Source organism: Erinaceus europaeus, chromosome 6, assembly GCF_950295315.1.
Source record: "Erinaceus europaeus chromosome 6, mEriEur2.1, whole genome shotgun sequence".
NCBI classification, from domain to species: Eukaryota; Metazoa; Chordata; class Mammalia; order Eulipotyphla; family Erinaceidae; genus Erinaceus; species Erinaceus europaeus.
This window is the reverse complement of record NC_080167.1, coordinates 29,758,083-29,784,198: the sequence shown is the minus strand read 5'-3', so window position 1 is coordinate 29,784,198 and position 26,116 is coordinate 29,758,083. Positions and strand designations below refer to the sequence as shown.

The following is a 26,116-nucleotide window of genomic DNA, read 5'->3' as shown; positions in this document are numbered from 1 at the left end:
AAAGATGAGGATAATTAAATCCCTCTTCAAATCTCTCTTACTATTTTTGTGTGACCAGATTCTCAGTCTTATGAATTTAATGGCACCCAATTATGTATTTATTGCATGAATTGAAATATGTGTCCACTAGTGACTCTACGGTTAGATGTAGGGATGAAGAATGAGGGAAGGGAATGATGTGAGAGAGTGAAAGGGAAATAGAGACAGAGAAAATGAGAGAGGTATTTAAAAAGTACAGAAAGTTGGAAAAACAAAGAGAGAAATAGAAAAGAAAAAATATTGATTGCAAAGGAATATAAATTCTAAAAAACAACTATTTGTTTTTCACTAAATTTATATTCACTTTTTTATGCTCATTTACTTTTTTCCATAAACAGTATGCTATCTCCCCAGTGCACTTTAGTTTCAATCATGAGTTTAATTTATGCTTCCTGAATCCATTAAAAATGGGTTTTATAGCTCCTAGTGTCTTTGAGATTCTAATTAAATAGAGAATACACCAAGACTGGGGAGTTATTATAGTGGTTATACAGAAAGACCTTCATATCTGTGGCACCAAATATTTCAGGTTTAAACCCAGTACCACCTGAAGCCAGACTGTCAGTGAGAGAGAGAGAGAGAGAGAGAGAGAGAGAGAGTTATTTTATCCTTCTATGTCAATTAGAGATCATGTCTTTTAGATTCTTAGGTTCACAGAAAAGTTGTATCCCCATGACAGTATTTTAACCAGTCAATAGGTGCCTTATAAGAACTGGATGTTAATGGTTCTAATACAAATTCAAATATCTGACTCACTTTTATCGCAATATTCCATTTCCTTCCAACTCCATCATTAAGTCAAAGGAGGATTTTTTTTCCTCTAGGATTATTGTTGGGGCTCAGTGCCTGCACTATGAAACCACTGCTCCTATGGTCATTTTTTTCATCTTATTGGATAGAACAGAGAGAAATTAAGAGAGGAGGGGAAGACAGAGAAGGAGAAAGAAAGACACCTGCAGACCTGATTCACCACTTGTGAAGTGACACCCCCCCCTCCCCCGCAGGTGAAAAGCTGAGGCTCAAACTAGGATCCCTGCACAGGTCCTTGCGCTTCATACTATGTTCGCTTAACCTGGTGTGCCACCACCAGGCCCCTAAGGAGGAACATTTTAATTACAAATAGAAGAAATTCAAACACATGACTATGTCACATCAAAAGCAAAAATACTGAGAAGAGATGGTGGGCAGTCTAACACTGACTTGCTCATTTACGTATCACCAAACCCTCAGATAAGAATATTTCTCAATTTGAAATCCACTAGTTATTCCTTTGCATTATCTTGAATGGAACTTAAAGAGGTCGTATTAAGTAAGATAAGTCAAGAAGAGAAGACAAATACAGAATGATCTCATATAAAGGAAAGACTTAATAAATAAGGACAGGGAGGGAGAACACAAAGGAAAACTTGGACAGCGCATGGTGTATTGCATCAAAGGGCCGTGGGGAAGGAAGGAGCTGAAACTTTGGGGTCCTGGGACATGATGATATAAATGACCTAGGTTGTGGGTGAAGGTGTTATGCATAACTTTCACAGGGAGATGACAAAGTGTACCCATGTGTCAATGACTGCATGCACTGTAAACCATTAACCCCACCCCCACACACAGTAAAAATTATTTTAAAAAGAAACAAAAAAAATCCTAGTCTATTTTTAAAAAATTAACCTTGTGACTCATGTCTAGGTGAAAGTTGCAAGCATCAACAAATTGCCTTGAAAATTACCAAATGTCTTAAAAATGAATCATGGGTTACTGAAAGTTGCTTTTACTGGGTTTTCTGCACATGACTATATCCTAAGAGGCTTTTAAGCCACCTTCTGAAAAAGCTGATAAGTAGGTCAGGCAGAACAACTACAATCAGACAAGCAGCCCCAGGGAAAGCCTCATCTGCAAGTTTAAAACTTTAACAAGTTCAACTTTGCTGCATTATGATTAAATGAATCTATTACAATTATTTTTTGCTTAGCACAGCAACCTGTATTTACATATTAGCAAAACTAGTAATCAGACCCAAGTATTCACATGCTCTAATTGCTGTCAAGGCCTCAGGAATCTTCACTTTTTTCTGTAAATTGTTTTTCTTATGAACACTTTGAACAATGTAACAAAAGCTTTCACTTGTGAGAGCTTATAACTTCCAGGTTCTCTAGCTTGGTGGCATACAGTTCTTCATAGAAGTCTCGTATAATATGTTGAATTTCAGCGGTGTCTGTTGTGATATCTCCTCTTTCATTTATGATCTAATTTATTTGGGTCTTTTCCCTTTTTTGTTTTGTGAGTCTGGCTAAAGGTTTATAAATTTTGTTCACTCTTTTGAAGAACAAACATTTACTTTTGTTGATCTTTTGTATGGTTTCCTTATTTTCAATGTTATTGATTTCTGCCCTAAGTTTAGTGATTTCTGCCCTTCTGGTTGCTTTAAGGTTCCTTTGTTCTTCTTCTAGGTTTTTAAGATGTGCAATCAGGCTGTTTATTTGTGCTTTTTCTTGTTTCCTAATGTGTGCTTGTATGGCTATGAACTTCCCTCTCAGGACTCCCTTAGCTGTGTCCCAAATATTTTGATAGCTTGTGTCTTCATTTTCATTGAACACTTGAAACATTTTGATTTCTTCCTTGATTTCCTCTTTGATCCAGTAGTTGTTAAGTAGTGTACTGTTGAGCTTCCCCATTTTGGGACTATTATTAATATTTTGTTGATTGTTAAGTGTTAGTTTAATTCCACTGTGGTCTGAGAAGATGCTTGGGAGGATTTCAATGCTCTTGAATTTGCAGGTGCTGTGTGGCCTAACACATGGTCTATCCTTCAGAATGACCCATGTGGACTTGAGTAAAATGTATATTCCAGTTTCTTGAGATGAACGACTCTGAAAATGTGCAATAGTTCTGGTTTATCTATCTCCTCATTTAGCTCCCTCATGTCTTTATTGATTTTCTCCCTGGATGATCTGTCAAGTTGAGAGAGTGGGGTGTTGAAGTCCCCTACTATGACTGTGTTGCTGTTAATATATTGGCTGTAGCTCTTTCAGTAGATGTTTGATGTATTTATATGACTTCTCACTGGGTGCATAGATGTTAATAATTGTTAAGTTCTCTTGACTGACTGATCCTCTGAGCATTAAGTAGTGTCCATCCCTATCTTTTTTAATTTTATTGATTTTAAAGACTACCATGTCAGATATGAGAATAGCTGTTCATGCCCTTTTTTTGTGGGCCATTGGCTTGTATGATAGGTTTCCATCCTTTCACTGTGAGTCTGTGTTTGTCTTGTTGAGTTAGGTGGGTTTCCTGTAGACAGCATATTTTTGGGCTGTGTTTTCTCATCCATCTTCCTACTCTGTGAATTCAGGCCATCGACATTTATTGATATCATAGATTGAAGATATTTTAAAGTCATTCTTGTAGATTTTTAGAGTGTTCTGATATATGGCATATTTATGCTGGTCTGACTGTTTACAGACATTTCAGAACTTCTTTCAGGGCAGGCTTGGTGATAGTAGACCCTTTTTTTTTTTTTTTTGTCTTTTTCCCCCCTTTTGTTGTCCTTGTTGTTGTAGCCTTGTTGTGGTTATTATTGTTGCTGTTGATGTCACTTGTTGTTGGATAGGACAAAGAGAAATGGAGAGAGGAGGGGAAGACAGAGAGGGGGAGAGAAAGACACCTACAGACCTGCTTCACTGCCTGTGAAGTGACTCCCCTGTAGGTGGGGAACCAGGGGCTCAAACAGGGATCCTTATGCGGTTCTTGTGCTTTGGGCCACATGCGCTTAACCCACTGTGCTACCGCCCCACCCACCCAGTTGATTCTTTCAACTGTTGCTTGTCTGAGGTTTTTATGCCTCCATCTAATCTGAATAACAGTCTAGCAGAATACAGTAGTTTTGGCTGAAAGCCTTTCTTATTGAGTACTCCATTATTATCTTGTGATTTGCTTCTGGCCTGTAGTGTTTGTGTGGAGAAGTCTACTGCTAATGTTATCGGTTTTCTTCTGTAGGTGACACTTTGTTTTTCTCTTGCAGCCTTCAGGATCTTTTCTTTATCCTTCTTCCTTTCCATTCTAAATATGATGTGTCTTGGTGTCTTTAAATCTGGGTTAATTCTGTCTGGGACCCTGTGGGCTTCTTAAACTTTTATGTCTTTGATGTTGTCTAGACTAGAGAAGTTCTCAGCTCTTATGTCTTGAAAAATGTTTTATTTCCCTCCCTCTCTTTCTTCCTCTGGTAAGCCAATCATGTGTATATTTTTTCTTTTGAAGTCATCCCATAGGTCTCTGTTGTTGTTTTCAGTATCTCTTATTCAGATCTATTACTTCTTTTTTAGTTGTCTCTAATTCTTCCTTGATCTTGGTAATTCAGTCTTCAGCCTCATTTATTCTATTTTCTCTCTCCTCTGTACTGTTTTCTGGAGTTCATCTATTTTGTTACCTTGTTCTGATACTGTTTTAGCTTGTTCAGTGAGTTGTGTTCTTTAAAGATTTTTAAAAATTTTTATTTATTTTCCCTTTGTTGCCCTTGTTGCAGTTATTGATGTTGTTGTTGTTAGATAGGACAGAGAGCAAAGGAGAGGGGAGGGGGAAGACAGAGAAAGGGAGAGACAGACACCTGCAGCCCTGCTTCACCACCTGTGAAGCGACTCCCCTGCAGGTGGGGAGCCGGGGGCTCACTGGGATTCTTATGCTGGTCCTTGCACTTTGCACCATGTGCCCTTAACCTGCTGCGCTACTGCCCGACTCCCAGTGAGTTGTATTCTTAGCTTAGCTATTTCAGCTTACAGCTCTCTAATAATCTTGACATAATTAGTGTTTACTTCCAGGGTCTCATTTGTTGTTTCTGCATTTCTGGTGACAATTCTTTCAAACTCTTTACTCACTCCTGTGACTTCTTAGCCTAATCACTCACTCCTGACCAAGAGATAAAACAGGGTGGGGGAGAGATAGCACAGAAGTTATTCAAAGAGACTCTCACACCCCAAGGATCCAAAGCTCCAGGTTCAATTTTGCTTCTCTGCCAAGCTGGACAGTGCTGCTGGGCCCTATGAGTTTACAAACAAGTCCCTTTTATAGTCTGGAGGTTCTGAGGCAATTATTCACCATGTTCTCATCTGGAGAACAATGTGGAAAGGCTCCCACTATACAGCCCCATTGCTAGGTGTAACTCTTCTCCTGAGTTACCTGGTCAGTTCTCTGTTCCCAGATGTCAGCACAGGGCTTCCCCCTGCTGCTCCAGCCTCTGAGGGCAGTAGCAATGGAGACTCACAGTTGTACTTGGTGAGTCTTAGAGGAGTCCTCTCCTCCCTTAAGCAGTATTTTTGTCAGTAAAACAGACTAGAAGCAGTGCCTCAGCTGGTAAACTGCCAGACTTTGCCAGCTGCAAAATCTCTCCTTAGGCTCCTCGGTTTGGTGGGTTCCTAAAGTCATGCCTTGTTGCAGTCTCAGGTGGTCTCCTTTGGTATTCCTAGTTGACCCAGGAGAGGAGAGGAGAGAAACACAGCTGCTGCTGCTCCATAACCACACCTCTGCAAGTTTCCTTTTCAGTTGTTATAATTGTTTAGGAAAGGGGACAGGTGCTGGAATAGCATAAACAGCAGACTGGGTCTTTAGGGGTTTTTTTTGTTTTTTTTTTTTTTGCAAGTTTGTTTGCTTTGGCACTGCTCTTAGTTTATTTCTCCTTCTTATTAGTTTGACCAAAACTAGCCTTTGTTGGTGGTGCATTGGATTTACTAGTGATTGGTTGTCCTCTCTTTTGTGGTAGTAGTAAGGTTTTTTTATTTTAATGTTTGATTTGTTTTGTTTGTTTGTATATTTTCTTTTGCATTTGTTTGTTTCTTTGTTTTTCCTCTTTCTTTCCTTATCTCTGTTTTGAAAAATCTTAGATTTTGCTCCTGTATTTGGTGTATTCACTTGTGCTTTTCTGTGACCTATATTATGTAAGAAGTCTGACATAGAAAGGCTTTTCTGTCTTTAACTATGTATCCCTTCCTTTATTTTCTTTCTCTCCCCACAATTTCTTGAATTTATGCTCAGTAGTGGTTTTTTAATTCTCAGTTCTTGCTTTATATATATTTTTTCAGCTATTAGTGCTGTTTCGTTTTTGCCACTGGTTTACTATTTTTTTTTTTTTGAGGAGAGTTTCTGTAGGTAACAGAATTTGGTGAACTGCATCAATCATTGCTTTTGGTCTTATTGTTGTATTTGTTGAGGTTGGCAGCCTCAGCTGTAAGAGGCCATTGGTTTACTGGGGCTTTTCCTCACTCAACACAGCAACTGAACATAAATGGCCAAGGCACAAAAATACAAAACGCACCAATAAAGTATATGGTCAAATCAAAAGCAACTAAATCAACTATGGCAATGAATCAGGACAGAAGCCTAAAAAAATTCCATTTAAGGCAGAAGTAACTATAAATAAGGAAGATAACCAAACAATAATTAACCTATTAATCACAGAAATGAAGACAGTCATTGAGAAAAAGATTATCAGAAATGGGGAAACAACACATGAGACCCACAAGGAAAATAATATCTACCTCAAGGTAATTATAGAATTGAAATCTGATATAGTTGAGATAAAAGGGCAACTAGCATAAAAAGCTTAAAAATTAACTGAACTGAAGAAGGAAGCTGATAGAATGGAAAGCATATTAACAGAAGCAGAAAACAGAATTAGTCAGACAGAAGATAAGCTACAGAAAACTAAGAAGGAAGTAAAAGAGCTAAAACAGATATTGAGAAACACTGAAAACAACAACAGAGACATATGGGATGATCTCAAAAGAAGTAACATTCCCATAATTCCTATCAGAGGAAGAAAGAGAGGAAGGGGAAGTAAACATCCTAGAGGAAATAATGGAGGAAAACATCTCAGCCCTAAATAATACAAAGGACATCAAGATTCAAAAGGCCCAGAGTCCCAAACAGAATCAACCAAGACCTGAAGACACCAAGACACATCATAGTTACAATGGAAAGAAGTAAGGATAAAGAAAGGATCCTAAAGGCTGCAAGAGAGAAACAAAAAGTCACATACAGGGGAAAACTCATAAGACTATCAGCAGACTTCTCTACTCAAACCCTAAAAGCCAGAAGAAATGAAAGGATAGAAAACTCATACAGGCTAATGGATCACACAAAAAAGAAAGAAAAGAAAAAAAAAAGAACAGCCATTCTCATTTCTGACACAATAGACATTAAGATAAATAAAGTAATAAAAGATGGGGAAGGTTATTGCATAATGATCAAGATTTAACAATTATTAAGATCAATGCATTCAATGACGGCCCATCTAAATACATCAAACACTTACTGAAAGAACTACAAAAGTACATCAATAATAATACAGTAATAGTAGAAGACTTCAACACCTCACTCTCACACTTAGATCAATGAAGCAGAGAATCAACAAAGAAACAAGAGACTTAATCTAAGAGAAGGATAGACTAGACCTCCTGGATATTTTCAGCATTCTTTACCCTAAGAAACTGGAATACACGGTCTTTTCAAATCCGCACAACACATTCTCAAGGACAGAACACATTAGGGTAGTCTGGTGTTTGTGTGGCAGGTTAAGCGCAGGTGGCACAAAGCTCAAGAATCTGCCTAAAGATCCTGGTTTAGGCCTCCAGCTCCCCACCTGCAGGGGAGTCGCTTCACAAGCAGTGAAGCAGGTCTGCAGTTGTCTATCTTTCTCTCCCACTCTCTGTCTTCCCCTCCTCTCTCCATTTATCTCTGCCCTATCCAACAATGATGACAACAATAAAACAAGGGCAACAAAAGAGAATAAATACATAAATATTGAAAAGAGAACACATGTTAGGCTAAAAAGACAGTATCAACAAATCCAAGAGCATTGAGATCATCCAAAGCATCTTCTCAGACCACAGTGGAGTAAAGGTAACATTCAACAACAAACAGAAATGGAATTTCAACCCCTCAGCCTCATTACTCAGGTGAGACCTTTCCTTTCATAGGATTCTCTAATTCCATTTTAGGTGGTTCACTTCCTAACAAAGTCATAAAACCTAGATATAGACCAGGTCCCATGAGATAGGGCATATGTTCACATGTATCCATAATAAAGGGCAAAATATATACCTGCAAGCAAAAGTACACAACAGTCTTCAGTAAGTATAAAGTTCATAATGAAATAGTGTCTACTTAAATGCCCTCCTCACCTACTTCCTATTATACTGCCCTCATTCACTCCAAAGCTAATCTTATCAAAGTAAAGACTGCAAAAGCTGAATAAGGGCAAGAGACTGGCATACTTTAATGATGATTCTTTAGTCACTATCAGGCCACCCCATTAGCTGGGGCCTTAGTTGGGGGAGTCCTGAAATTCCCAAACAGACATGATGGGCCTAGACCTAGTCTAAATCCCTCTTCCCAATGTTACCAGTTATCTCTGTCAGAATTAACACAATAGGCCCCTTGGTGGGCCCACATAGAACCTTGCCCTCAATGTGGATCAACAACAGTAGAGAATGTTCCATCCTCCAAAGGCAGGATGGACAACATACTCTATGCTCCACCAGAGGAAGATAAGTACTAAATTTGGGGCAGCTTGGAATGTTCCTACTCATGACCACATAATGTGAGCTCAGATCTACAGGGATGAAGAGGTCACATAGGTTCCTAGCCCCAGATCACATCAAATAGATGAGGTTTACAGTCAACAATATTTATACACCTTTCCTATATTTGGGAGATACTCTATTCCCTGATTCAGCTTTTTGGTCTTTTTCCAGCCATGACATCATCTCCCCAGACAATAACTTGGATCCACCTACATATAAGGTTTCAGGCTCAGGGGAAAAAACCAAAAACAAACAAAAAACCAACCAACCAAACAAAAACTAGTATAAGTCACAAGCCCTTTGGAATATAACTAAAATAGACATACTAGCTATATACAAAACAGAGACCCCCCCAATTCTTCATCTGCACTACTCCAGCATTTAGGTTCATGATTAGTCAACAACTTGTTTGGCTTTATATGTTAACTCTCTTTTCAGCCACCAGGTTCCAGATGCATGATGCCAACCAGACTTCCCTGGACAGACAGTACCACTGATGTGTCCTGGAGCCCCGATTCTCCAGAGCTCCACCCCACTAGGGAGACAGGCTGGGAGTATAGATCGACCTGTCAATGCCCATGTTCAGTGGGGAAGCAATTTCAGAAGTCAGACCTTATACTTTCTGCACCCCATAATTACCTTGGGTCCATACTCCTAGAGGGTTAAAGAATAGGAAATCTATCAGGGGAGGGGATGGGATACAGAGTTCTGGTCCTAAGAACTGTGTGTAGTTGTACGCCTCTTATCCTATGGTTTTGTCAGTGTTTCCTTTTTATAAATAAAATTTTTTAAAAAATTTAAAATGTTATGGAATATATATTCAGTGGAGTAGTTAAAAGATAATATTGTGTCCTTTGGTTCAAAATGGATGGAATCAGAGGTGATTTTGCTTAGTGAAGTAATAAAGAAGTGAAGAACAACTATGAAATTATTTCCTTCATATGTAGAATATAAAAAATTGAAACCCATGAATGTGAAAAAAAAATAGTCAACCCAACTGAAGACCTTAGAAGATAATGGTTATTGCTGGGTGGTGAGAGCACAGAACTTTGGTGGTGGGAGTGGTGTGGATCTATACCACCACTGGCTTATAATTTTAAGTTTATTAGTGTTAAACCACTACTAAAAAATTAACAATTAAAATAATAAAATACAAGTATTCTCAAATGTGAATTCACAATATAATTTAGAATTTTAAAATCTAAATAAACATTCAGACAATGATTATAACTTAATACAAAACTGAATTACAGAAGTTCAGAAGACAGATTCTAGTTATATAAAGAATATGTATTGAGAACCTTATGGGGAAAATACAAAAATATTTATAGATTTAGGGATAAGCACTGCAGAAAGGCTACTATCTGGGTTTGAGTTTGCAACAAGGCAAATCTGTATCTCTCTTTCCTTATCTCTATCTCTACCTCTCTTTCTTTCCTATAAAAATGGCCAACAGGAGCAGTGAATTTGAAGTGCCAGCACAGAACCCTAGTGGCAAAAAATAAATAAATAAATAAAATTTATAAAGTCTCTCAGAGTTGAAACAACTTCCCACTGAAGATTCATCCATGATCAAAATTGCAACCTACACTAGGAAATGAACAGATGGTAAAAAATCATATGCAAATCATAGTTTCTCCAGATTTAAAGTAGTACAGGAATAAAAAAATCTAGATAAACAAATGGCATAAAAAGAACAATAATAAAATAATAACATAATATTAAAAGCAAATAAATGGAATTTGAAGAAATGCAATTTCCATCAAAATTAAAATTCCAAAAAAGTTTAAAATCAGAATAATTATAGCAAAACAGAACATTTTAGATATGGAAGATCTGAGTAAATCCAAGAATACAACTAAGAATGACAAAAATGGAAATATATGCTCAGTGATGGGATGATAAAGTTTGCTTATGGGCTTCTTCAAAATAAAATGATAGTTTTGAGTTTTTTAACCTAAAACAAGCAAAGTTAGTAGAAGGAGAAAAAGAAAAATTAACAAATCTATTAAAAAAGAGGTTTATCTTATTATTTTCTAAAGAGGTTTAAAAAGTAACGTTCAGTTAGGTTGTGATAACCCTTCAGCTTCATTACTCGGGTGAGACCTTTCCTTTTATAGTACACTCTAATTTCATCTCAGGTGGTTCACTTTCTAACAAAGTCCCATAACCTAGATATACACCAGTTTCTGTGAGAGAGAGCTTATGTTCACACGTATCCATAAACTACTGCAAAATATATACCTGAAAGCAGAAGTACACTAGAGTTTGCAGTGAGTACCTCCCTAACACTTCCTCTCCACTATTCCAAGCTTGGGATCCATGATTGCTCAACAAATTGTTTGGCTTTGTATGTTAACTCTCTTTTCAATCACCAGGTTCCAGATGCCACCAGGATGCTGGCCAGGCTTCCCTGGATTGAAGACCCCACCAATGTGTCCTGGAGCTCAGCTTCCCCAGAGACACACCTTACTAGGGAAAGAGAGAGGCAGACTGGGAGTATGGACCGACCAGTCAACACCCATGTTCAGTGGGGAAGCAATTACAGAAGCCAGACCTTCTACCTTCTGCAACCCTCAACGACCCTGGGTCCATGCTCCCAGAGGGCTAGAGAATGGGAAAGCTATCATGGGAGGGGGTATGTTATGGAGATTGGGTGGTGGGAATTGTGTGGAGTTGTACCCCTCCTACCTTATGTTTTTGTTCATTAATCCTTTCTTAAATAAAAAATTTTTAAATAAAAGTAACGTTCAGAGAAAAAAAATTTAAATTTAAAAAATTTAAATCTATTAACCCCAAAAGGGAAGCTGTTGGTTAAGTCAACCTCAGGACAACTGCATTAATCTTAGAACAGGAAGAAGTTTGATATGAATGAATTTCTGGGATTACTGTGTTTATTTACCAATACTTGTCTCAAATGTCTTTGCAATTCTATTTACAAACTTAAATCTTTTTACCAAGCTCTGGATATATTCTAGAGGATTTTTGCCTCTTTTATTTTTAAACATTAGATATTATCTTCAACATTTGCCTGAACTGTGATTGTGGTTTTTCATTACTCGTGTATAAGTTTACAACAACAAAAAATCTTGACTTTAGACAAAATAAGGGGAAAATATATCCCTAGGAACTTGGCTCTCTGATCACACACTAAAATTTTACCTCAAAGGCAATATGCTAGATTCAAAACAAAACTTAGTCTAGTCACTAATCATTTTGAGATCTCAGGAAACCCAACTATATGGTTGTTAAGAGAGCTAAGATCTTAAGATCATAAACTATATCAATAACTATTTCATTTTCAACTTATTATTTTTGGAAAACAAATGTTATCTTTTATGTTCTATGGGAGTGTGCCTAGATTGGCAACAAGAGTATAATGTATAAATCAGTTTAAATTCATGCTGTACTTCAGCAATAAAGAAAATGTTCACGGTGTGGCCTCACTAAGCAGAGGCCACTTCTTGTTGTTGAGGACCTGGATTTAAGCCTCAGTGCCATTTAGGAGCACCATGGATGGTGAAGCAATGCTGACTTGTCTCTCCTCTCTTTATATCACTCTCATTCTTTCTACTCTTTCACTTTCTCCCTAATGTTAAAAATAGTGGGCTCAGAAATGTCACTCAGTGGCATCAAGTACAAAGTCCTACTTTCATTAAAATAAATAAATAAATAAAACTAAAAAGCTTTTGTAAATCTTTAGGAAGAATGAACTTTATAATTCTAAAATGAAGAAAATGGCTAATTAACTTGCCTTACTAAATAAAATGGATACCACGAAGAAATCCAGTAAGAAACTCTCTGAAATATCTTTGAAGTCAAAGTGAAAAAACATTACAGTGAAGGTCAGGTGAATAAACTGCTGAGTAGGGTTACAGAAAGAGGTTCTCAACAGCTTCATGCCAGCAATGATCATCAGAAATATATCCCAGCTGTGGAAAAGGAAAGAAAAGAAATAATCAATAATGGCAGACAAAATAATAGATGGCTGCAAAAGCTAGACTTTCTTGAACAAATGACTGCATTATGCACTGTACAGACAAAAAAAAAAAAAGACAAAATGCTGGCTTCTGTTCTTCTCATTTCACAGAGGTAAACTGAGTATCACAGTTTGAATAACTTGTCTACAGTTTCATGGGGTAGAGACAGAATTGAGATTTAGTCCCCAGAGTTCCCTGGAGACTTATTTGAGGAATTGCTACAGTGACAGTTTCCACATAGAATTTGATGGCGGGGTGTGGGTGGTGGCTCACCTGGTTAAGTGCATGTGTTACTATACACAAGGACCCATGTTCAAGTCCTTGGTCCATACCTACAGGGGGAAAGCTTTACAAGTGGTGAAGTAGTTCTGCAGCTGTCTTTGTTTCTCTACCCCTCTCTGTCTCCCCATTCTCAATTTCTCTTTGTTATGTCAAATAAAATTAAGTTAATTTTTTTAAAAAGTTTGATGGTAAATAAGACAGAGTGCTATCCCTGCTAGTATCAGCTTAATGTACTTTTTATTATAAAAGAATATTACTGAAGATATAATGTAATTATAGTAATTAAATTCTGAAAAGGGGGAAAACCCAGTATCTTAATGAAGTCATTTCATTTTTACATAGAGATTTTCCATTTTTTTCCCAGAATATTTCTCATCCCCAATGTCTCCTAGTCTCCTTTTTTTTTATACTGAACATTTTATCATGACCCCCTACATAGACTTTTTAGCTAAGGACATCAACTACTGCAATACAAGGTGAAATCATGGCTTTGCTTGAAGGGATGAACTCCTGAATGTTCTTGTCTAAGCACTCAGGTTATGTGTACAATTCCATCATATGATGAGGTCAACAATAATCAATATCCCAACCTTGAGATTAAGAAGTTGAGCAGCCTGACAGAGCAAACCATCTTTTCCCTGAGATGACTTCTTTCTGAAGAAACACTTTGAACATTCCAAACAGATTTTGCACCAATTATAATATCATTTTTGATAATTCAAAAGGAAGACAAAAATGGATGTAATTTACAAAGAATGGTTGCATTTGAAAGAGAGGTTTTCTTTTTCTGGCCAAGTATATAATTCTGGGATTATACCTCAATATTCCTAAGCCTAGAGAGATCCTGGCTTCTAGACTTTTATCAGTATTACTAGTGTTCCAATTTATTTTAATATATAATTAAAATTTTTTTAATATTTATTTTATTTATTTTTTCCCTTTTGTTGCCCTTGTTGTTTTATTGTTGTAGTTATTATTGTTGTTGTTGGATAGGACAGAGAGAAATGGAGAGAGGGAGGGGAAGACAGAGAGGAGGAGAAAAAGACACCTGCAGACCTGCTTCACCGCCTGTGAAGCGACTCCCCTGCAGGTGGGGAGCTGGGGTTCGAACCGGGATCCTTTTGCCGGTCTTTGTGCTTTGCGCCACCAGCGCTTAGCCTGCTGTACTACAGCCCGACTCCCTAATATATAATATTTTAAATGTCCAAGATGAGGACATTTAAAAAGCATCTCAAAGTCTTTTCACTTATAAGCCGCAAAATTGTTTTTTTTCTCCTTTGAAGTGCAATGAATAAGGAGTATTAGACTTAGTTTTCTCCTGAGATCACTTTTCTTATCCTTCTATTTTAGAGAAAGAGAGAGAGAGATCATAAAGATAGATACAAGGAGATGAATTTTTTAGTATAAAGGAACAATCAGCTTTGGACTTGTAAAAATAATTATTTTTGTATCATTAGGAGTTGAAAATAATCGAGGGTGCACAGAAAATGGTGCTATTATTTTTTCCTCCCATACTCATGATTTATTTTATGACAGATATCAGAGTCTCTCTCCAACATCTATAGTATCCAAATAGAATATCAGATAGAATAAATATTACTTTAGTATCTGGAAGAAAAATTATAGAGAATAAGGAATCATATTATTTTCTCCAGACTACTTATTTGACTCTGCATGATTTCTGGTTCTTAAATGTGACATCTGATAATAGTCAGAATTGCTTTTCACACTACCTACAGGCTTAGTTCAAGGCCCCAGTCCTGATGTTGGGTTGGAAGAACTAGGTCCTTTTGATCAGCATCCTAGTGCAGCACGAGTACCTTCTTTGGTTCTAGCTGCACAACCTTATTCTAGAACACTGAGAATTCTCTTGTTTCAGAAAGTCATCAATGAGTCAGCCAGGACTGTATCACACTGTAAGCATCTGCCAATAAGAGAAGCATTCAATACCCTAATATACCATATCATCTTTAGGGTTTGTACCCAATCTACAGAAGTAGTATGTAGTCATTACTGTCAAAGTGGGGTGGGAACACAGAACTTTGGTGATGGGAGTGGTATGGAATTTCCCCCCTACTATTGTATAATCTTATAAAAATCAGTGTCTAATAAAAGTGTCTAATAAAAGTATATATTTTAAAAATAGTTTGAGGATTTCTTTCTCTGTCCTGACACTAGAAAAAAAAAAGGCAAAGTCTGATATAGGCAAGAAAGTTACAAGGTCATTTCATTTAGTCTTTTATTTTACATGACTATAAATCTACTCAGATCTACCCAAATATTCAAATGCCTTTTATCTATGCTAGCTCAGTCTTCGGTAAATATTAATTAATATGTGCTCATCACATCTTGCTAGGAGAAACAAGTTGGAATTATTATGCTTGGGATTATGCTAGGGTTGATCTGGGTACAAACAGTTTAAGCAAAGTAGCTAAATAGCAGATATGGGGAAGAATCTCCTTTACGACCTCCTACTCTTAACAACTTATCTGATAAGAAACCTCAAACTTTTGTCAGTACAAGGTACAACAAACCCGTAGATTATGAAGTAGAGTTTCATTTTTAAGTTTAGAGTTAATTTTAATTTATGAAAATAATAAACTCAACTGCACACACTGTTATTGCTTTTGTGAAAACACAAGCATCTTGACTGTATGGAGTCTCTTTGCTTTATTTCTTTTAAATTATGAGGCTTCTCCTGATAAATTTAAAGACAGCAATGATAGTGATTAATTCCCCCATGCTCAAGCACAAAATGATAGAGTATTTGCTAAATGAAATGGCATGAGGCAGTTCATAAAATTGTAAGCATTGATGATACAAACTCCAGGCCCTCTGGAACCACACTGTGCTCTGTCATCTTATTAAGCCTCACTGACTAAGCCTTTGCAAGATGATTTTTAAATCTAGTGACATTTATTCCCAACATCACTCCCAGCAGGTCTAACTTCACTGGCACCCCAGACACTCTACAATAACTATTGAGCTTTAGAGCATTTGAGTAAAAGAACATTACAGCTTTCTTCTATATGGCCAATAATTAGTAGATGGAAATTATCTTTCGCTGAACTGTGTGTAGAGAAAATTCATTAGAATTTTAAAACATCATCAACCAAATAATTATGGGAGTAAACCATTTTATACTTACTGGGTACCAAGTCTCCGGTAATTGCTTATTGAGAATGCATCAATAGTAAGGGCATTCAAAATTATTGCTGGGTACAAGATATATTTTTCAAAGCACTGAAGCCAAACATAGAGTCTTTCAAACCACATTAAATGGGCAACACCTGCAAGAAACACAGAAACCACTTAGAATAGCCACTGTTCAAACTATTTTTAAGTGCATGTAATAGTAGTAATAATAATATTTCCCCTTTAATTTAAATGCTACTGCTTCAGAACTCCAGAGACTGGACATTTTCTTTATGAGCATAAACTTTTAGGTTTGTTTTACAGATTTCATAAATAATAGCATTTACTAAGATAGCTAAATGCCCCAATTTTGTCAAGTCATTTTTTTTTCTTATACAATTATTACTGTTACTAACAAAATGAAGGGTCATGTCACATCCAGACATCTTAGAGTATGTTAGAGTAGACAGTGAAGGATGAAGAAAATCCCTTAGGCTCCAGATTGGAGGCTGATGCCTCATTTTTTACATTTTTACTTATAATTTTTAACATTTTCATTTACTTTTTAATTAGAGAGGTAACAGAGAGAAAGCTATATAGAGAGAGACTAGAGCACTGCTAAGCTCTGGTTTATGGTGGTGCTGAGGGTTCAACATGGGACTTTTGGTGTCTTAGGCATGAAAGTCTTTTTGCATAACCATTATGCTGTCTCCCCAGGCCCCTTTCTTTCTTTATAGTACTTTAAATAAAAAATATCTGTGCAATACATACAAGTAAAAGAAAAGCAACCACCATCTTATCATTATGAATGTATTCATTCTTGTGAGTCTTCACAACAAGGGAAACACCAGAGTGAGCTTGATTTCCATTTGGGCTGAACAGTTAAGTCAGAAAAATCTAGATGTATATTCAGACTCTACCGGCTTCTTGTACTGATTATGAACTACTGTCTACAGCCTTCTGAGGCTCAGTTTATGTGCTCCAGCTACCCCTCCATTTGACTCTATTACTGGAAAGCAGATTATCTCTCTTTCCTCATGCTCTCCTTCCTATACTGGAACAACATAGAATGCATACTTGTAGAGCTTCTTTTTTTATATTTTACCAGTTTGACCAGAGCACAAACTCCCTTAGGCCACCAGAAGGGGTGGGAAAATGTTACTTCTCTGCCTCAAGGGTACAAAACAACAGCCAGTACTCTCCTCTGTTTCTAGTATCTATGAAGAGAACACATCAGCATCAGGATCAGCACCACAGGCCCATCTGATTCCCAGGCACACACCCCTACACATCTAGTAATTGTGAGGCTCAAGTAGTTCTTAATTTGCCCTCACATACCTGGACAGACAAGCCAGATGTGTCAGAAGCCAGATTATCTTCATAAAGAGTCTCAATTTAAATAGGCTTTAAGTGGGTTACTTCCTAAAGAATGAAGTTTTGCATGTCTGAACAGGGTAACCTAGGTATATTATATATTATATACAGATTAGAAGGGTTTCTCACTTTTGTGAAAGTATACAAAAATTAAGAAAAAACAGACTTCGTGATTGTTTCCCATTGCCTACAAACACTTTCAATCCAGATTTTCTAGAGAAAATTGAGAGTAGTAGGCACTCCTATCCTTCCTATCCTTTCAACTAAAAACTTCCCTATATTCACATTCAACTTGCTTTTCCAGAGCCTTAACACCCTAAAATACTCTCATTCTTCCTGACTCCTTGGTTCAGTAGTCACTCCCTGACAGACTAATAGCTCTCTTCCAATAAGAGGAAAACTTTCGGTTTTTGACAAATTGAAAACTTCTCTTAGTACTGTGTTTGTTTTTTGGGCACTGGACCTTCACTGCTCCAGGATAACGTATAAAAGATAAAGACAGAGTGAATGATAGCATACACAAAAGTTCATTAGTGGAGTGGAGAATGAGCTTAAACTTAAAGCCAAGTTTATTGTAAAGATTATCAATGCCTGATAGATCCAGGTCTTTGTCTCCAACTTTCTCCTGAGGATTTTCAGCAATTTTTACCCAGACACGTGCATGCAAAGGCCACTTGTGATTTCCCAAATGAAAAGGAACTGAAACTTCTCACTCTACTGAACTCAAAACATAAAATTTCATTGTTTCTTCTTTTTAAAAACTCTTATCCTTAGATTCTTCAGTTTGATAACTCCTGCTTAAGTTCAAATAACCCACACAACTCTCTCCATTTCCTTTGCTGGTTCCTCTTCCTCTACAATTGGTCAGTTGATTTCTTTTTTTTTTTTTTACATTTATTTATTTATTTATTTTCCCTTTTGTTGCCCTTGTTGTTTATCATTGTTGTTATTGCTGTCATAGTTGTTGGATAGGACAGAGAGAAATGGAGAGAGGAGGGGAAGACAGAGAGGGGGAGAGAAAGACAGACACCTGCAGACCTGCTTCACCACCTGTGAAGTGACTCCCCTGCAGGTGGGGAGCCGGGGACTCTAACCTGGATCCTTATGCCGATCTTTGTGCTTTGCGCCACCTGCGCTTAACCCACTGAGCTACGCCCGACTCCCGGTCAGTTGATTTCTAATGGGTCTCTATGTTTTCCCTTTCTCCCTCCCTTCCTTCCTCCTTTTTTCTGCTACCAGTACTATCACTGGGGCTCAATAGCTTCACAACTCCACTGATACCAGTGGCCACATTCTATCCCCTCCCCTTTCCACCACACACACACTTTTCTTTTTGATAGAGGGTGAGATACAGAGATAAAGAGAGATATTGATAGCACTGTTTCAACACTAGGGAAGCTTCCCCACTGAAGGCATATCCACATGGGTGCAGGGGCTCAGACTGAGTTATAACACAATTAAAGTGTGCACTCTACTTTGCCATCCAGACCCTCTCATTTTCTTTCATTTTTCATTATTTATTTTAGAAAGAGGAGAGAGAGGTGGGAGAGACACACAGAGAGGTGAGGGAAACCACTGAGACACTACTGAATGATGATAAACTCTACCACTCATAGACCTCCTACCATGATCCCTACAGTGCTCCCACATGGTACCTGGAATTGAGTCTGGGTAGTAGCTTAAGGTAATGTGTGCACTCTACCAGGAGTGCCACCAACCTCTCCCCACATTCACATTTCTTTATAGACATTTGATATATGTAAATTTCTTATCAGATGGGTGATGTATAAATATCTTCTCTCAATAACTGGGCTACCTGTTTATGCTTATGCTGTTTGCTTTTGATGTATTGCAGCTTATTAGATTTGATGTAGTTCATTTATTTAATCTTTCTTTAGTTTCATTTGCCTAGGTGTTTGAGTTTACATATATACCTTTGATTGTAATGTTCTTTTTAAAAAATATTTATTTTATTTATTTATTCCCTTTTGTTGCCCTTGTTGTTTTATTGTTGTAGTTATTATTGTTGTTGTCATTGTTGGATAGGACAGAGAGAAATGGAGAGAGGAGGGGAAGACAGAGAGGAGAAGAGAAAGATAGACACCTGCAGACCTGCTTCACTGCCTGTGAAGCGACTCCCCTGCAGGTGGGGAGCCGGGGTTCGAACCAGGATCCTTATGCTGGCCCTTGTGCTTTGCGTCACCTGCGCTTAACCCTCTGCGCTACAGCCCGACTCCCGATTGTAATGTTCTAATGTATTTCACTAATGTTTTCTTTTATGTATTTTAGTTTCAGGTCTCATACCCAGGTCTTTGATTCATCCTGAGCTAATTTTTGGTGCATAGTGTTGTGGTTCATTTTTTCTACATGTCAGGGTATTCAATGAATTTCCATCCTAATTATAAAACTTGTGACAAATGAATTTTATTAACAGATTTCCAGAGATCATCACTCTTTTTTATATAGAGCTGATATTGGCAAGTGGTTGCCCAATTAGGGATTATACTTACTGGATATTCTTTTCACATATTCTAGATAACTCATTATTGCCAAGTTCATGAGAGCAGAAATTATGTGTATAGTTTCTAGTAAAAATTGTTAAATACCAAGGACATGATGCTCCATGCTTTGCTCTTCCATTTCCTGACTCAAGAATGTTGGCATTCAAGAGTGACTTTAAAATAACAATATCATAAATTGACATGAAGGAAAAAGCAAGGTTTTCATGTGACCATGACCCTCCATTGTTCAAGACAGTGACTAGGAAAAACTTAGCCAAATCACCAATGATCTTTTTATTAACAAAAATATGCCTTTACTCAATGTGAAAAATAAAGGTAGAAACTGCCCCCACTATTTGAAGGGTGGCTGGGTCAACATACTCTGCTACCTGAGAAGGACTGGTTCTGAAATAAGCACAGCCCAGAATGTTCTTAGATACGCCAACACAGATGCAAAGGTTATACAGGCTCCTGTGCTAAATATGAGTAGACATGGTCCTAAGTCAGACTGATGTAGTTTACAATTAATGTTATTTATATACTTTTCCTAGGTTTGGGAGATACTCTCTTTCCTGATCTAGCCTTTTAGTCCTGTTCTCAACTCTGACACCCTCTTCTCAAACAATACTTTAAGTTTACCTGCACGTTAGCTGTCAGGCTCAGGCAAAAATTAGTATAATCATTGGTCCCTTGGAATATGACTAAAATAGACTTCCTATGTTCCAACATGAAGACCTCAAATTTCATCTGCTATATTCTTAACCTTTAGGTTCCCGATTATTAAATAAATTGTTTTTCTTTATATCTTAATGCTGTTCAGTCATGCCAATTTGATTTCCCTAGGCAGACAACCTCACCAATGTGTCCTGGAGCCCCACATCTCAAGAGCCCTAACCAACCAGGGAAAGAGAAAAACAGGCTGGGAGTATGACTCAACCTGTCAATGCCTGTGTCTGGAAAAGAAACAATCATGGAAGGCAGGCCTTCCACCTTCTGCACCCCATAAAGATCTTTGGTTCCTACTCCCAGAGGGATAGAGAATGGGGAAACATCCAGTGGAGGGGATGGGATGTAGAACTCTGGTGGTAGGAATTATATGGAATTGCATCCCACTTATCCCACAATCTTGTCAATCACTGTTAAGTCACTAAATAAATAAATAAATAAATAAATAAAATATTTTAAAAAATTAATCAGTTGAGAGACTTCCAGAGGTGGGGCTACAGAGTAGCAGCAACTCCGTTTCTCTCTGGTCCTCTCCCTGGTCAACTAGGAATATCAAAAATCACTAAAGACTGCAATAAGATGAGACTAGAACTGCTTTAGTAACTCACCAAGTCACTGGTGAGTGAAAATAAGTGTGGCTCATGGAATGAGAGGGTACTAAGGAGAGATTACTGGGACTAAAGACTGAATCTACACCCCAGCGGCTGGTACAGTGTGGCAGTTTGCCAGTTGAGGAGCCATCTTCAGTCTGTTTTGCCAACAAAAAGACATGGAGGGATGAGAGGACTCCCCTAAGACTCACCAAATGCAACTTGAGTCTTCATTGCTACAGCCCCTCAGAGGTTGGAACAGCAGTGAGGAGGCCCAGTGCTGATATCTGGGGCAGAGAACTGACTGGGAAACTCAAAAGAAGATCTATACCCCAGTGGTTTGGAGGTGGGGCTGTATAGTGGGAGCCTCTACCATTGTTCTCCTGATGAGAACACAGTGAATAATTGTCTCAGAACCCACAAAGTAGGTGCAAGACTCATTTAGAAGAGCACAGGACCAAGTAGTGCTGTCCGGATTGACTCTGGCTGCCATCAGAGAAACTGAATTGAGCCCAGGAGGCTTTGAATTCTTGGGTTGGGAGACTATTTGCATAACTACTGTGCTTTCTCTCCCCCACCTTACTTTATCTCTTGGTCAGTAGTGAGTTATTCAGCTAAAAAATAAATAAATACTTACTTATATGTAAAAAGCCCTCAGACTACCATAGCCTACAGGAAAAAAAAAAAAAAGAACTAAAGAGATTTTAATAGCCACTGTGCTTAAACTCAGGGATTAATATAACATTTAAACAACTGTTAATTTCCACAACTGTGAACTCCTTAAGTACCTTACTTAGACACAAGTCAATCCAGGCTAGAATTATCAGTGGATGGAAAAGTACAGAGATAGGAACCTCATAACATACTATATACAATGGTTAAACCAAGAAGAAACATTGGAGAAATGAGCTAGGAAAAAAGTCCAGTTAAAAGCCCCCCCAAAGGTAGAAGCACATAAGAATGAGGACAACATCCAATCACTAATTGAGAGAATAGTCACAGGAGTGAGGAAAAAGTTTGAGAGAAATGTCATCAGAAATGGGCACATAACAAGTGAGACTCTAAAAGAAAACACTATCTCCAGGCAATTAGACAGTGGAAAGCTGAAATAGCTGAGCTAAGAACACAACTAGCTGAACAAGCTAGTATAATATCAGTACAGGGTAACAACATAACCGAGCTACAGAAAACAACAGAAGAGAGAGAGAATAGAGATCTCAAAAAAGAGATTAAGAAATACTGAAAACAACAATAGATACATATGGTATGACTTCAAAAGGATTAATATATGCATTATATGCCTATCAGAGGCAGAAAGAGAGGAAGGAGAAACAGTATTATACATAAAAGATGAGAACTTCCCTAGTCTAGACAACATAAAAGACATAAAGCTTCAAGAAGCCCAGAGGGTCTGAAACAGAACCCAGACTTAAAGACACCAAGACATAATATATTTAGAATGAAAAGCAATAAAGATAAAGAAAAGATTAGGAAGGCTGCAAGAGAAAAACAAAGAGTTACCTGCAGAAGAAAACCATAAGATTAGTGGCAGACTTATCCAAAAAAAAAAAAAAAAACACTAATGGCCAGAAGAGAATATATATGGCAAGATATATTTTGATCTCTCAGTAAGAAAGACTTTTGATCAAGACTACTGTATCCTGCTAGACTGTCATTCAGACTAAATGGAGGCATAAAAACCTCAGATAGGCAACAGTTGAAGGAAATCAACTATCACCAAGTCTACCCTGAAAGAAGTTCTGAAAGGTCTCCTATAAACAGTCAGATCACCATAAACATGCCATATATCAGAACACTCTAAAATTTACAACACTGGCATTAAAATATCTTCAATCTATGATATCAGTAAATGTCAATGGCCTGAATTCACCTACTAAAAGGCACAGAGTAGGATGGATCAGAAAGCACAACCCAACCATATGTTGTCTACAGGAATCCCACATAACTCAACAAGACAAACACAGACTCAAATTGAAAGGATGGAAAACTATCATTCAAGTCAATGACTCATAAAAAAAAAAAATCAGATACAGCTATTCTCATACCTAATACAATAGACTTTAAAATAAATAAAATAAAAAAGAGGATGGACATTACTTAGTGCTCAGAGGATCAGTCAATAAAAAGGACTTAACGATTATCAACATCTATGCACCCTATGAGAGGCCATCTAAATACATCAAATGTCTACTAAAAGATCTACAATATATTAACAGCAACACAGTAATAGTAGGGGAATTCAACACCCCATTCTCTCAATTTAACAGATTATCCAGGCAGAAAATCAATAAGGAAACAAGGGAGCTAGATGAAGAGATAGAAATATTTGAACTATTTTACATTTTCAGAGCCATACACCATAAGAACCTGAAATATACACTCTATTCAAGTCCACATTGGTCATTCTCAAGGATAGATCATATGTTAGACCTCAGAGACAGTGTCAGCAAATTCAAGAGCACTGAAATCATCCCAAAATTCTTTTCAGACCACAGTGGAATTAAACTAACATTTAACAATAAACAAAAGATTAGTTATAGTCCCAAAATGTGGAAGCTCAACAGTACACTACTTAACAACTACTAAGTCAAAGTGAAAATTAAGGAGAAATCAAAATTTAAGAGTCCAATGAAAATGAAAACAAGAGCTGTTAAAATATTTGAGATATAGCTAATGCAATACTGAGAGGGAAGTTCATAGCCATATAAGCACACATTGAGAAAAAAGAAAAACCTTAAATAAACCTTAAAGACTTAGAAGAATAAGAACAAAGGATCACTAAAGCAATCATAAGGACTAAAATAAATAAAAGTAGAACAGTAATAAATAACATAAAAAACAATAAATCCATATAAAAGATGAATGAAGCTAAATGTTGGCTCTTCAAAAGAGTAAATAAAATTGAAAAACCTTTAGTCAGACTCACAAAACAAATAAATTGATTGTAAATGAAAGAGGAGATATCACAACAGACACCACAGAAATTCAAGGACCATGCCAGGCTTCTATGAACACCTGTATTCCAACAAGTTAGAGAATCTGGAAGAAATGGATGAGTTCCTAGACACCTACAAACTTCCAAACTTAAACAAAGAGGAACTAGGAAATATAAACAGGCCAATCACAGCCAAAGAAAAACAGTTATCAAAAACTTTCCCAAGAATTAAAGTCCTGGACCAGATGGTTTTACAAATGAATTATACAAAACCTTCAAGGAAGAGTTAATCTGTGGTGATACAGCATAACGGTGACTAGGGAAGTCCAGGCACAGTGCTTATGTCAGCCTTGGTGAAAGGTCATGCAGTGATCTGAACATGATGGATTGTGGATGGATACAGTCTGTGCTGGTATATAAAGCATTGTGAGTGGATTGAATAGATGTAAAAGTACAGCTAGCTAGAAGTCCGCTCACTTTGGATGATGCTTCTTCTCCTGGTCAGACACATCTTGGAAGAGGTTGTTCCAGGTATCCACCATGGGTACTTCTTCTGGGAACTGAACATGTGACTTAGCTAGCCAGTAAACTCTAAGACTTCTCTATAGCCATGAGCAACCTATATCTCAGCAGGTAATTACTTATCTCATAGGACTAAACATTTGACAACTATTCATAGACTTTATGAACCTAGCATATTCTTAATCCCTGATGATAATTGCTTATTTTGCAGTACCTAAAATATATGTCCCATACTTTTTTACTACCCTAATAAACTTCTATTTGTTTAAAACCGTTCCCAGTGCTCTTCAGTCAATCTTTTACATGCTGCAGCTAAAGACCTGTTTAAGTTTCAAGTTACAGCATTAATACCTCTACTTAAAAAAAATTCCTCCAAAATATTGAGGCACAGGAATATTGCTTTCCAGCTTCTATGAAGCCAACATCACTCTGATACCAAAAGCAGCCAGGAATACAACAACAAAAAAATAAAACTACAGACCAATATCTCTGATGAACATAGATGCTAAAATATTGAAAAAGATCCTAGCCAACCAGATATAGCAGTATATTAAAAAGACTGTTCATCATGACCAAGTAGGGTTTGTCTGAAGAATGCAAGATTGGTTTAGTATATGTAAATCAAGCAACGTGATTCACCACATCAATAAAAGCAACAGCAAAAAGCAAATAGTTATATCAATAGATGCAGAGAAAGCCTTTGACAAAATACAACATCCTTTATGATCAAAACACTACAAATGGTAATAGATGGAAAATCCCTCAAGATAGTGGAGTTCATATAAAGCAAACCTGCAGCCAATATCATACTCAATGGTGAAAAACTGGAAGCATTTCCCCTCAGATCAGGTACTAGACAGGGCTGCCCACTATCACCATTAATATTCAACATAGTGTTGGAAATTCTTGCCATATCAATCAGGCAGGAGCAAGGAATTAAAGGCATACAGATTGGAAGAGAAGAAATCAAACTCTCCCTATTTGCAGATGACATGATAGTATACATAGAAAAACCTAAGGAATCCAGCAAGAAGCATTTGGAAACCATCAGGCAATACAGTAAGGTGTCAGGCTACAAAATTAACATTCAAAAAGTCAGTGGTATTCCTCTATGCAAACACTAAGTTAGAAGAAGTTGAAATCCAGAAATCAATTCCTTTTACTATAGTAAAAAAAAAAAAAAAACAAAAAAAAACCAATAAAATATCTAGGACTAGACCTAACCAAAGAAGTGAAAGACTTGTATACTGAAAATTATGAGTCACTCTTCAAGGAAATAATAATAAAAAAAAGATACAAAGAAGTGGAAAGATATTCCATGTTCATAGGTTGGAAGAATTAACATCATTAAAATGAATATACAACTCAGAGCCATATAGAGATTTAATGCAATCCCCGTCAAGATCCTAAACACATTTTTTGTAGAACAAATGCTACAAATGTT

The 26,116-nt window shown here is 37.2% G+C and overlaps 1 protein-coding gene across 1 annotated transcript in view; it reads right to left on the bottom strand.

Moving 5' to 3' along the window:
• Nucleotides 1–26,116, bottom strand: part of PCNX2 (pecanex 2) — a 345,728-nt gene that overhangs the window by 149,601 nt on the left and 170,011 nt on the right. The window contains exons 20-21 of the mRNA XM_007522914.3: nucleotides 16,017–16,158; nucleotides 12,361–12,538 (exon numbers count right to left, since the gene is read on the bottom strand). Of these exons, the coding sequence (XP_007522976.2) occupies nucleotides 12,361–12,538; nucleotides 16,017–16,158 (320 nt within the window). The remainder of the gene's footprint in view (nucleotides 1–12,360; nucleotides 12,539–16,016; nucleotides 16,159–26,116) is intronic.